General features: G+C 42.0%; 1 protein-coding gene across 4 annotated transcripts in view; it reads left to right on the forward strand.

The window, feature by feature from the left end:
* ARHGEF28 (Rho guanine nucleotide exchange factor 28) overlaps nt 1-13,532 on the forward strand; it is a 319,641-nt gene that overhangs the window by 128,086 nt on the left and 178,023 nt on the right. For all 4 annotated transcript variants that reach the window (XM_070476813.1, XM_070476812.1, XM_070476810.1 and 1 more), the window contains exon 4: nt 1,911-2,204. In XM_070476813.1, coding sequence (XP_070332914.1) covers nt 1,911-2,204 — 294 coding nt within the window. The remainder of the gene's footprint in view (nt 1-1,910; nt 2,205-13,532) is intronic.

Genomic DNA, 13,532 nt, shown 5'->3' on the forward strand with positions numbered 1-13,532 from the left:
TAAATTATATCATCTAGGGACTCTTCAATTTTTTTAATAGGTAAGACTGGCTTCATTTTTTTTTAAATAAAATGTTTTAAGTGCCTTCTGTAGGATATCTGTTGCATGTGGGAAGAAGGAAGTAAACTTGCAAACACAGATACAAACACCTTGCAGACCTCATTGGGTTTGATCACCGAATCAATCTACTGTGCAGCTTCTGGGACTTTGGGCAATTTTAAGCTCTCCTATCTTGAGCCCAGCAACTCCCATCCTCATAAGGAAAAAAAAAGAAAGTCAAACCACATTAATGGCACAAAATTATACTGACTGTCAGTCTCTTTTGCCTCTCCCCTTTTGCCTTGGCACTTGTGTTGATGTTTTTGCTGCATTTGGCTTGGCCCTCTTTTCTTAGTTTTTCTCCTTTTTAATCAAGCTTCTTATGTAGAGAAAGAATAAAAATAATAACAGAAGTGCTACTCCTAACATCAACATTTTAATTTTTTTCTTAAACTTGCGTGTAGGGGTGAACATTCTCCCCATTCCTTGTGTGTTAAAGAACATTTTTTTTTAGTATATTGTGGCCTGCTTAGAAGGGAGCATTCATACCTTGAGTTTAACAAATTGCTTGCAGGCAAAGGACAGTTGCTGTTTCTGAATCTTAAATTTTCCTGGATATAGCTTTGCAAGGGTACCTTTCTGAAGTATGTACAACAGATTTCCATAGTATATACTAGACACATTTAGTCTGGTGGTATCAGCTGCATTCTGTGTTTGTACCACGGGATCACTTTAAAGAGACAATGGTGAGAAAATGGCAGTAGTTCCTGCCTGGTACACCCAGGATGCTCTTGTTCCTTGAAGCCTGGCAGCATAGCTCCTGGGGAAAGGCTTTGGAGAATAAGGCAGAACAAGGATGATCTGCACCCATTCGTCATTTGCTTGGGGGTCAGTGGTGGCTGAATGTTAACCCTTCTTCTGTCCAGCTGTGACTATCATAGTCACAGAAGTTAGATGGCAGTAATTCCTGGAAATTGTGCCAAGCACAACATAAAAACATACTGGGGAGAAGTTCATAACCTTGGTAAGATGAAGGAAGAGTGTAAGGAGGAGGGGGAGGTAGCAGGGTTAGGTGACCACCCAGTAGCAGAAACACTAAGAACACCTGCAGAACAGAGAGCCTCTTCTCACAGGTGGCCATGGGGCAGTGAACATTATTTATAATGTTTCTGTGGATTAGTGTTTACCCACCCTACTCACCGTTCAAAAGGACACTGAGGAATTAGGGTAAACTTGTGTAACTTTATGGTGCTGCCTTATAAAATGATCACCTAAATAAATATATAAAAACATGTGACTCAGAAGGAAATGCCAGAACAGAAAAGGACAAAGGCCTTTAAGACAACAAACTTGAATTTGACGGTTGGGTAGAAGTACATGGTGAAGTTGTGCCAAATAGCAGTGATAGGAGTGTTAGTATTAGACGCTCAGTCGTGCCTGACTCTTTGCAGCCCCATGAACTGCAGCTCACCAGGCTCCTTTGTCTATGGGATTTTCCAGGCAAGGATTCTGGAATGGTTTGCCATTTCTTTCTCCAGGGGATCTTCCCCACCCAGGGATTGAACCCGGGTCTCCCGCACTGCAAGCAGATTCTTTACCGACTGAGCTACCAGGGAAGTAATGACAAGAAAACAGGCACTAAAATGGTCAGAGCTCGTAAAAGTTAGCTTGAAGTTGGAGTCCCTGGAAGAAGATGGGGTCAGTGTTCGTTTGGACCCACTGGCTTGGCAGCGTTTAAAGCTGTTTGGCCGCATTTCCTGTCTGCCTTACGCTTCTGAGCGTGTGGTGTGTATGCTCAACCTCTTGCTTTGGACACTGGGAGTGCATCTTCGGTGGCCTCTGGGTGAGCTGTTCACTGTCTCGTCTTCCAGGCCATGGGCTGCAGGAGACGGTGACCGTGTCTGTATGCCTCTGCTCGGAAGGTTACTCCCCGGTGACCATGGGCTCTGACTCCGTGACCTATGTGGACAATATGGCCTGCAGGCTGGCCCGCCTGCTGGTCACCCAGGCTGATCGCCTCACCGCCAGTAGCCACCAGACCTTGCTGACCCCGTTTGCCCTGACGGCGGGGGCATTGCCTGCTCTGGACGAGGAGCTCGTGCTGGCCCTGACCCATCTGGAGTTGCCGCTGGGGTGGACCGTCTTGGGGAATTCTTCACTGGAAGGTGAGCCCTTACCAGAAAATTCAGGTGTCTCCTCTCTTTGTGAAGTTCAGAATGTGCTTTGCGATTTGTTATCTGTTTATCTGGATGGGTTTTCCTGCCTCCTTTTGACCCAAGTCTTCCCCTGGTCAAGCTGGGGTCTCTGATGTCCTGAGCCGCTCATCTCTGAGCTGGTTGAGGCCACTGTATTCCAGGAGGTGAAGAACTTTGCCTCAAGGAGGGGAAGACTGTTTCTTTGTGGCAGGTTTGGGCCATGCTTCCACTTCCCTTGGCATGTTTTCTTGCTGTAACAAGAGGATATTGGTGCCGTTTTTCAAACAGGGGGAATCACTGAGCAAGGAAGAACATGCAGCCTGCTTGAGGAACACTGAGAAATGTGGCCATGCAGGAAATTAGCTAATGCATTGACATCTTCAAAAATGTCAGTGTCACTGAGAACATTCATATTTACTATATTTATATTAACTTTTGGAATTACTTCTGGACACCCCTTCTTTACTGAGAGGCTACATAGAGTCTTAATATCATTAAATAGACTTAAAACCATTAGGAGCCTATGTGAACAGAGATATAGCTGTATTATAAGCCTGTACCATGCATGAGACTACACTGTTCAGTAGTTGGTACTTATGGTGATTACAGATGACATTTTATTGTAGATAGAAATATCACTCTGTATTTTATTCAACAAAACCCAAGCTCCTGATGTTTTTTCTGTGTTCTTCCCATGCCTTTAGCTTTGTGGTTGGATAATGCTGTTTTTAAGAAATTCTGCTTCCAGATGGTTACAGGTTATAGGTTGGTTTAAATTCAGTCATGAATAGATTAAATGCACTACTCTAGGTAAAGTGAAAGTGAAAGTCACTCAGTCGTGTCCAACTCTTTGTGACTCCATGGACTATACAGGAATGGGGAGCAATTTCCTTCTCCAGGGAATATTCCCAACCCAGGGATTGAACCCAGGTCTCCTGCATTACAGGCAATTCTTTACCAGCTGAGCCACCAGAGAAGCCCAGGAACACTGGAGTGGGTAGCCTATCCTTTCTCCAGTGGGTCTTCCCGACCCAGGAATCAAATCGGGGGCTCCTGCATTGCAGTGGATTCTTTACCAGCTGAGCTATGGGAAGCCACTACTCTATTTAAAAGGGATATGATTTTTTAAAGGTGAATCATAAGGCCATAAGCCACAACCAGAGAAAATCTCCATATCTTATCTTTATCAGGGTTGTACTTAAATTTTCCTGGGCCCTTAAGGGTGTTCCTTATTTCTTAAGACCTTGGATTAAAGAAGTCACAAGCCTAGTTCATCACTTAGCAACGCCCGACTCCCGTTTGCTGCACTTGGTGTGGTCGCTGACCGATATGAATGAAGGGTTGGCTTCCTGATGGAGCTGGTGGTGTCTGTTCTGCTCACCAGGATCTAGCAAAGGGCTTGGCATATAGCAGGCACTCAAAAAATGCTTGAATGAATGAAGGGTTTATCCTGAGACTTTAAGGAGTGACACATCCTAGATATCACTTTGTAACTCTCCTGTATATAAGGAAGGGAAAAATGTTTTCTGGCTAAGTAGCTTTATTCACATGTATATACACACATATATTCATATATTTATTTATGAAAATATATGTAGATACATATATTCATTCAAATGTGTATATATACATTTATACATATGTGTATATATGTTTTCTAGATAAGGAGCTTCATTTTCTTGACCCTCTTGGCTTTAAAAACAAATTTTATCAATAACATTGGAGGGTATTTTACATTTTGCAAGGCAGACTCATTTTGCCAAAACATAAAGCTTTCATAACTTCTCACTATGCTCTTATGTCACCAGGATATGTAAGTACATATTGTGTATATTGTTATATTTTTTCATGAAACAAATTGAAGCAGTTGCTTCACATGGTGAGACATTGTATTTTATTGGAAAACATTTCTAGTGTGATAGTCGTTAAGACTAAGTGCCAAGTCCTGGCGCAGTTGCTTCCTGCCTATAAGATCTTCTGGGCAAGTTATTTTTGTTCTGATGCCACAGTTTCATTTCTAAAATGAGACATGGTAGTCCCCAAACTCATTGGCTTGTTGCCATGGCTGAATTAGATAGTGTATGGTGAGGCTTCTACAACAGTGTCTGAACATATTAAATTCTCAGTAAAAGTCGACTTTCATGTGTGTTTGTAAATGGATTTCCATGTATAGAGAGTAGGTTGTATGTACATATGTGAAAAAGAAATTACAGTTGGTCTGGGCAAATGAAGCTATAGGCAAAAGATAACATCTTGGTGCTGTAAACTATTCCTTGAGGTTGCTAGTAAATTTCTAGACTTTCTCTAAGAACAGTTTATAGTAGTTGAGGTAACATTGCCTGCAGCCTAGAGACTTGTAATAGAACTTCTTTACAACAGCAGTGTTCGGGGACAGCCCTTTTTCCTTTTGGCCCTCTGATGAGATAAGTTCCACACTCCTGTTTTCTAGTTTGCAGATCCTTTCTTCCACTTGATCTAGTTTACTGTTGAACTCTTGAATTTTAAATTTCAGTTGTATTCTTCAGCTCTGTTATTTCTGTTTGGTACTTTTAAACATTTTCTTTTTTTTTTTTTTAATTCTAACTTTGTACATGCATTACTGTCCTGACCTCATTGAGCATCTTTGTTATTTTGAACTCTCTCTCAGATAAATCACTATTTCCACTTCATTAAGATTAGTTTTTGGAGGTTTATCTTTTTTTGGGGGGGGGTGTTATTATTATGTTTCTTCATTTCCCTTGACTCTGTTTTCTTTTCTGTGCATCAGATAAAATAGCCACCTCTCCCAGTCTTGTCAGACTGCTCTTGTGCAGATGAGCCTAATCAGTCATCCCAGCCTAAGCTCCTGGTTGCCTCTTAACTCTCTGTGATAGTCCAAGTTGCTGTTTTGTTCTTAGTAGTTCCCAGTAGTTGAGCGTGTGCCAAGACCTGTCAGTGCCCTAAAGGGGAGGATCTCAGTCATCACCTGGATGCAGGCTGACTAGAAGGCATGAGCTGGGAAAGTGTGCAATCAAATCCCTTCCAGGGAAAGATTGAAGATGAGTGTTTTTAGCTTGCTCTTCTGTAAAGAACCCTAGGGGGATTGTTGTAGCAAGTGGTTATGTGTGCACCCATTAACAACAACTGCTTTATCCACTGCAATCCTGTGGGACTTGTGAATGCAAGCCCCATTGCCTGTCAATGCCTGGTGATCTGGGACCTGTTGATTGAGTCATAGCCATAAAAGCAGCTCCTTTCAGAGAGCTACTGGTGACCTGGCTTTACTGCTGGAGTGGGACTGGAGCGAAGGAGTGAAGAAATTGCCAGCTGGCCTCCTTGGGCTGCCGGGAGAATCACAGTCAGCCCCTCAGTGCATGCTATGAGAAGCCAGACCACTGGGCAGCTGCTTATAAAATATACGGTCAGATCTCCTGGGAAGACTGGCTGTTCTTGCCTGCTCATTCTACACTGAGCCCTGGGGGGCAGCCCTGGTGCATGCTCACGTGCCCATCTCAGAGCTGCGGCTTTCATTGCTGTGGTCCTGTGAGATTCATGAATATAAGTTGTATGAGCTTTCAGAGCTAGGTATTTTGGGGGCCCGTCCCTCAGTGGGAGCCTTAGAAGTTGGAGTGTTATAGGTACAGTGAAAACCCTTGACTCCTCGGAAAAGTTGGGAGTTGGGTGTTCCCTTCTGCCTGTATGGTGCTGTGTTGGGGGTGGGGTTAACGCCTTTCCTGTCCATCTCAATGTATTTTCTCACTCACCATGTGTGTAGGAGGCACTGAGGTAGGTACTAGATTTCTCTCAGTGGGAATTGTTCTGTGTGTAGCTGTTCATTTCCATGGGTGGAGGGTGGTTCAGGAGTCTGCTGAGTCACATTGCTGATCCTTCTCCTTCAGTGTAGTAGAGTTATGATCCAAGATGTTTAGAATATCTTACGTGCTCAGCGCTTCTCTTTTTTTTTTTCTCTGTAAGCAGAGTGATTTGAATTTATTTTTTATTTTTCATTGATTTACTCACATTAAGGCCATTAATTTCTCAAAAAGTATTGAAAATAGCAATGACTTTATGTTACAATTACAGAGAGTCTGCAGATCAAATGTACTTTATTGTAAGAATAATTTTCTTTTAGTTATAGAATTAAAATGTTACTAGTTGATACTGTCCAGTATTTTCAGCAAAGTCAATGCAGCTTTTTTAGCGTACATGTTTTATTAGTGTTGCTTGTCTTTGAGACAGATAAATAACATTAGCAGAGTAAGGAGTAAACGGTGGCATGTGGCACTCTGAAGTTTAATCGTGTGTTAATGGTAGGGGATCATGAATGGAAAACAGGCTTCTTCCTCTAGTAACTACTTCTCCTATGACCTATCCAAAAGCTATTTGATACTGTACTGTTAACATTTACTTAAAATTCTTTGTATGTATTTATGCTTTTTAGGGGGGTACAGAGGATGCTGGGCTTCCTAGGTGGTGCTAGTGGTGAAGAACCCATCTGCCAATGCAGGGGACATCAGAGACGTGGTTTCGATGCCTGGGTCGGGGAGATCCCTGGAGGAGGGCATGGCAGCACACTTCAGTATTCTTGACTGGAGAGTCCCGTGGACAGAGGAGCCTGGTGGGGTCTCAAAGAGTCGGGCACGACTGAAGTGACTTAGCACTCACTCACAGAGCATGTTAAGGAATGAGTAAAATTGACTTCTGTAACGATTTTGCCATGGATGAGTCTGATGCAAGCCTTACTGTGAAGCAGGACATTTTATAATAAATCTCTCATTTTTCTCTTTTCAAACACTAAATAAGAGTTACCAGAAAGACCGGAGAACCTATGGAAGGGCCAGAGTCTGAGTTGAGTATTGTGTCTTATAAAGCAAAGCAGAACCTTTCCTTAGCCCTGCATGTTACCCATCATTACTCATAAGGCAACTCAGTTATTCTCCTAGGGAAGGAAATAGCCTGTGTTTATTGAATTTGGTGCCATAAATAAAATTGGATTTCTTTCTTATAAAATTAAACCCATTCTTTCTGAGAAATAGCTTTTGTGATTAAAGTTTCTGCAGGGTCTCAGGACCTCACATTTATAGTAAAACTTTAGTAATATAATAACCGATAAAAATTCACATTTAATTTTTTTTGTTCTGGATTTTTGAATTGTTTTTTGGACAGAAATCTTTTCTCAGAGATTGGCATAATTTTGACAATTAGGTTAATTGGCTTGAAGCACTCTTTTTTTTTTTTTTTTTAAATTCTGCTGGTGCTCAGATAACTTGAGTTGCAGGCTTCCCTTTCTGCTCAAATTACTTCTTTTCACTTGTGTGTCCAGCAGCCTGACATGGCTGCAAATACCAAACTTGCCATCACCAAACTTGGCAGCAGTGACGAGGCTGCCATTTGAGTAAAGATCCCAAAGGGACTGCAGATGCCGTCTCAGAGGACTGATGGCCTTGGGAACATAGCTCCTCTCCTAATCTATGGAATTAGGTAGAGCTTGTCTTGGTTATGCATTTTTTTTTTTTCTTTTTATTTGGCTGCACCAGGACTTAGTTGCAGTACGTGGGATTTTTAGTTGTGGCATGTAAGATCTCGTTCCCTGACCGGGGATTGAACCTGGGCCCCCTGCATGGGGAGTGCTGAGTCTTAGCCAATAGACCACCAGGAAAGTCCCCTGTGCATTCTAATTTAAGGAAGAAAAAGCCCATTTACTTTTTAAAAGTCATATAAAAGTCTCTCTCAAAGCATATATATACATTTACAAATCAATTTGTAGCAACAATTTGCAGATTCAAGACTTTTGTTGTCGAAGTAAATTATTGTTGTAAAAAATGAGTTTGGACTTTTCTTCAGGTCTCTAGGTAAAAGTACTTAATTTGTTCAAAGATCTCTTTATAGGCAGAAGTTTTTTGCTGTGGATGAGAAGAACTCTTCATCAGTTATACCAATGGTGAAAACATAACAACCTGTATTTTCAGCTTCGTTGGGATATAATTGACATATATTGTTAGATATGTTTGATGTGTACACATGCTGATTTGATGCGTTGATATATTGCAGGTGATTACCATTATAGCATTAACACCTCCTTCTCATCACATAATTACCATTTCTCTTTTTTTTCCTATGGTAAGAACATTTAAGAAGGGTGACACCGCTGGGAAGACCCAGAGGGATGGGATGGAAAGGGAGGTGGGAGGGGGGATCAGGATGGGGAACACATGTAAATCCATGGCTGATTCATGTCAATGTATGGCAAAAACCACTACAATATTGTAAAGTAATTAGCCTCCAACTGATAAAAATAAATGGAAAATGAAAAAAAAAAAAGGGTAGCACCATGGATTGAATCTGTAAGACATATACATTAAAATTTTTAATGAAGCAAAGAAAATATGTCAGACTGCTTTATTAAATTTAAAGAGTTAAACTTTGTCCCTACCTTTACAGCTGATTCTATAAGTGGAAGAAGTTTTCAGAGTAAGCTGATTGAGCTTTTGCAGCTGTTTTTTGCATGGCTGTCTTGGGTGTAAACATAGCCAATGTATTTTGAGAGCTGGTTTCTCATTCTGTAGTTTTATGGTTGGCTGGAGAGCTGTCTCCAAAGAGAAGCAATGGATGAAATTGCTTCCCTTTGCCTTAGGGAATTTTTTTGTTTTGTTTTAATGATAATTCCGAAGACTATTATTTTAATGATTAATTCCAGAGATCAGATCAACAGTATGTACCTTTCCTTGCAAGTGGAGTTACACCACCAGTAGAGTTATAGTAAGAACAGACTTAAATCTAGAAATTAGAGAAATGGTACATTGGTTGCAGAATACATGTTGGAAGGGCCAGACCAAGTATTGGGTTGGCCAAAAATTCGCTTGGGTGTTTCCTGTAAGTTTACAAGTGAACTTTTTGGGCAACCTGATAGTATCTGTCTGTGTGAAAACAAGTCACAGTGTAATGAATGGTGACTTAAAGGAGAAATAGAAACCTCAGTGTGGCCACAAGTTTAATGGTGAGGTACTGCTGTTACTAAGAAGAAGAGTGGTTAGCATGATGCTCTGCCTCATTGATAGCGTCTTTATAAATCCCCTTTGAAGGAGACTGTTTTCCTCTATTTTACAGCTTAATGGAGGATAAAAGGAAAAGAAACGCAGACAACCAAAAGGGCTTAGGAAGAAAGTTCTATAAGAGTAGGGATTATTCAGCAACCACTGTTGTTTAGCTGCTTAGTCGTGTCTGACTCTTTTGCAACCTCATGGACTGTAGCCCAGCAGGCTCCTCTGTCCATGGGATTTCCCAGGCAAGAATACTGGAGTGGGTTGCCATTTCCTTCTCCAGGGGGATCTCCCTGACCCAGGGATAGAACCCCCATCTCCTGCATTGGCGGGAGGGTTCTTTATCACTGTTACACGTGTCTTAATTGTTTAGTGTTCTTCTAAGGAGTTTAAAGAGAAGGAAATGGCACCCCACTACAGTACTCTTGCCTGGAAAATCCCATGGATGGTGGAACCTGGTAGGCTACAGTCCGTGGGGTCGCAGAGAGTCGGACACGACTGAGCAACAGCCACAGCCACTGCCGAGGAGTTGAAAGAGCCATCACGTAATGTTGCTTATCTGCAGGAAATGCTGTTAAGTGAGAATTAGCAGTTCGTTATGAAAGACTCAGTGGGAACTGCCAATTTTCTGTGACATCTACATCTTGCTTCAAGCCGCATACCTGGAACATCCCCTCTTTCTAGACAAGAAGGGAAGGGAATTTGAGGGTCAAATTTGAGTGGTGTTTGACAGAGGGAGATATCTGTTTATCTTTCCTTGAATAGAAGAAAGAGATCTGTAACCAGTAAGAAGCAAGGCTTGTTTAACACTTGAAACAGAACGTGTCTAGTGTTTGAATACAGTCTGCCAGCTCCAGAAATTGAAAGAAAATAAAGTGAGGCTCAGGAGCAAGGCCCTGTTGGTGGGCTCCGACCTGGGTACCAGGTTTTATTAGTAAAGGGCATGAATTAGAAGACTTGCTTGCTGTCCCACAGACTTTGTGAAATGTCAGCTTTGTCTTTCTGCCCCAAAGCTTTGTCCTGGACAGAAAGCTTGAGATAACATCAGCTGATGTTCTGCCAGTGGGCAGGAAACCTATAAAGGACAGAGTTATCACAAAATACACGTTTTTAGGTTTTAAAAACATTTTTTTGGAAGGGTTTTAAAATTCATACATTTTGGGTGTTGACTAATTCTGGGATATATGTTTTTCCCTGAAATCTTGACATTTTTCAAGCAGTTGTGTATACACTCAGTATTACTTTCTAGCCTTCTGGCATTTCTGATAGTACCTGGTGGAACAGACATCTCCACACTTTCTCTTCTGACGTTTAAAGCTGGTATTATATTCCTTCAGTTGCTGAGGTAACACACTGGATAACAGGTAGTGGTGGAGAGAATGATCTTTAAGACAGGTCCTAGGGTAAATAGGTAAAATTGTTTCATAATACTTAGCCATGCACATGCACACAAATGTGCATCATTTGTGAAGTTTTAAAACCCTTAACCTAAAACTGGTTTCTCTGCCTTTCATGTCTCTTTTTTTTTAGCTTGTCATTTTTAAGGAATACATTTTTTTGGCAGTAAAGAATTTAACACAGAATTGACCTCTTAAAGAAAGGCCCCTTTCTCCCTTTGAGTCATTTGGACTTTTCCTGCAGTTGAGTCAGTCAACTCTCATTAAACACATTTTCTGTTTAAGGCACTATATTTTAAAGAAGAAAAAGCAGCTTAAATTAAACTTCTCCCTGAAAATTAAGCTTCCTACAGGACACCTGTGGCCCTGAGACTAGAGTAGAGAATGATATATTTATTCTGACTTCTGAGAAGTAGAGAATAGGGTTCTCTTCAGGTTATTTTCTGGTCATTGTCTCCTACTCTCAAAATTTTCAAGGAAAAAACAATGTAAGTGGAAGTTTTTATCTTCAAACGCCCATCCCTACTGTGCTTCCCAGTGGATTCAAGGCAGTGGAAGGTTTTGAAATTTATCTCTGGGTGGCAGTGTTTCATTCCTAGCTTTTCTGTTTTGCTGCTGCTGCTGCTAAGTCACGTCAGTCGTGTCCGACTCTTCACGACCCCATGGACTGTAGCCCACCAGGCTCCTCCATCCATGGGATTCTCCAGGCAAGAGGACTGGAGTGGGGTGCCATTGCCTTCTCCGTTTTCTCTTTTGGGAACCCTTCAAATGCATGGGGCAGTTTGGGGTTGCACATGGGAGACCAAAACTGAATTTGAAAATGATTGTAGCCAAGAATTCTCTTAGTACTTGAGTAAAAAAGTTAAACTTTTTACTGTTTTCATAGATTCCTTTAATAGAATTTGAATACTGGCAACTTTTTGGCTTAGGCATTAAAGAATCTGCCTGCAATACAGGAGACCCTGGTTTGATCCCTGGGTCAGGAAGATCCACTAGAGAAGGGAATGGCTACCCACTGCAGTATTCTTGCCTGGAGGATCCCATGGGGAGAAGAGCCTGGCGGGCTACAGTCAAAGGGGGTCACAAAGAGTTGGACACAACTGAGCGACTCACAGTTTCACTTTCATCTTTCCTTGTACTACTTTATTTAAAAATTAAATCACATATTGGTTAAAAACTTCCAAATGCTTGGAGCTTAAAAAGGCTGATGGTTGAAGATGGTTGGGCGAGGCCTGGCATAGAGGGGCAGGCAGCAAGCCGGAAGTGATGGGGTAATCTTAGGGAAGTGGTCAAACCTGTGTCCTGGAGCAGCGGCCCTTTCGCTGGGCCCCAGTGAACTTTACAAGGCCTTGTCTTGATTCTTTCAAATATGGGTCATGATGTGGGCACAAGTCTGTAGAGCCCTCAGATCTTCTGTCTTTCTACCCCAGGTTTTATTTCATAGTGATTCTTACAGGCCAACTTTCTCTTCCCCATACCTGTAGCTGTAGCAGCTTTTGTTTTGCAGATTTGTCATGAGAGAGTGTGTGTGGAGACAAACGACCTTCTGGAGAGTGGGGTGCATGCCTGAGCTTTTAGGGTTGGTGAGGCTTAGTTTCCGGTTGCTTGCTCTTCCCCACTTCAATCTGTTGATGTATTCAAGTTCTGTCTTTCTGCTCTTCTTTTCTTGGGTTTGTTTTCTTTAATTATCTTTGCCGAAGAGCCAGCTCATTGGCTCTGATTCTGGGAAAGACAAGGGCAGGAGGAGAAGGGGGAGAGAGAGGATGAGATGGTTGGATGGCATCACCGACTCAATGGACATGAATTTGAGTAAACTCTAGGAGATACTGAAGGACAGAGAAGCATGGCATGCTGCAGTCCATGGGGTCGCAAAGAGTTGGACAGGACTGAGTGTCTGAACAGCAACAGCAGTGGGAAGCATAATAGTTAGGAACTTGAGTTTTAGAAGTAGAAGAACCTGGGTTCAGATTCTTGATGCTCCATTTACTATGTGAGTGAGTTTGGGCAATTGCATAATTGTGTCAAGCTTCCATTTCTGCCCCTACCTGTGCAGTCATAGTCAGGAGTTGATGAGATGAAAGATAACACATGTGAATTGCACAATAAATGTTAGAGGGAAACAAGAAGTGTAAAGTCCTCGTAGTCATTGGCACCTAGCAAGGATGAGATAAAAGCAGATGTGGTGACTGATTTTAATTCATGCCTAACAGCTGCCATCAGGACTTCTAATTAACTTTTTCTGATCTTCCGTCCTCACTCTCATCCCAGGAAGACTTCATGTTCTATACTGGTGTTTTTGGGTTGCCCCATTTATCTTCTCCTTCTCTCACCAGAATATCCCTTCCCAAGTATTCCCCTTTGCTGAAGGAGGGGATAAGATCTCCCACTAAAGTTGCAGCTCATAGCCATGGAGTTGAACATTTCTCCATGCGGGCTTGGATCTGTAGCTTCCAGGGCAAGGCAGATGTGTGGCCAGTTTCCTGGTTGTGCTTAAATTCAGAATCTCAATGCAAACTTCAAAAGATCATTTCCAAGATATGATGAGTCCATGCTTTTCCTTCTTGTCAATAATAGAATTAGATGGTGGTGTATTTTCATTTGTCTTCCAAACAGAACAGGGTTCCTGGAGGGTCACTTGGAAGGGTGCCTGGGAATTCCATAGGCTCCCCTGTGGTGTGAGGGGAGAGCAGAAGAATGCCCAGTGCATCGTAGGCTGTCAACAAATATCAACTGAATGAATGAATGGTAGATGGAAATCAGAGTCTTGAAGAAATATGAACAAATGTAAAAAGTCTGTTGCACAGGCTGGAAAAGCAAGTATGACATAATTACTGCTAATGGCACCTGATGACCGCCTGATGCCCAAGCTATGGGGTTGAAGC

Source organism: Odocoileus virginianus, chromosome 14 (genome assembly GCF_023699985.2).
Source record: "Odocoileus virginianus isolate 20LAN1187 ecotype Illinois chromosome 14, Ovbor_1.2, whole genome shotgun sequence".
Lineage (NCBI taxonomy): Eukaryota > Metazoa > Chordata > Mammalia > Artiodactyla > Cervidae > Odocoileus > Odocoileus virginianus.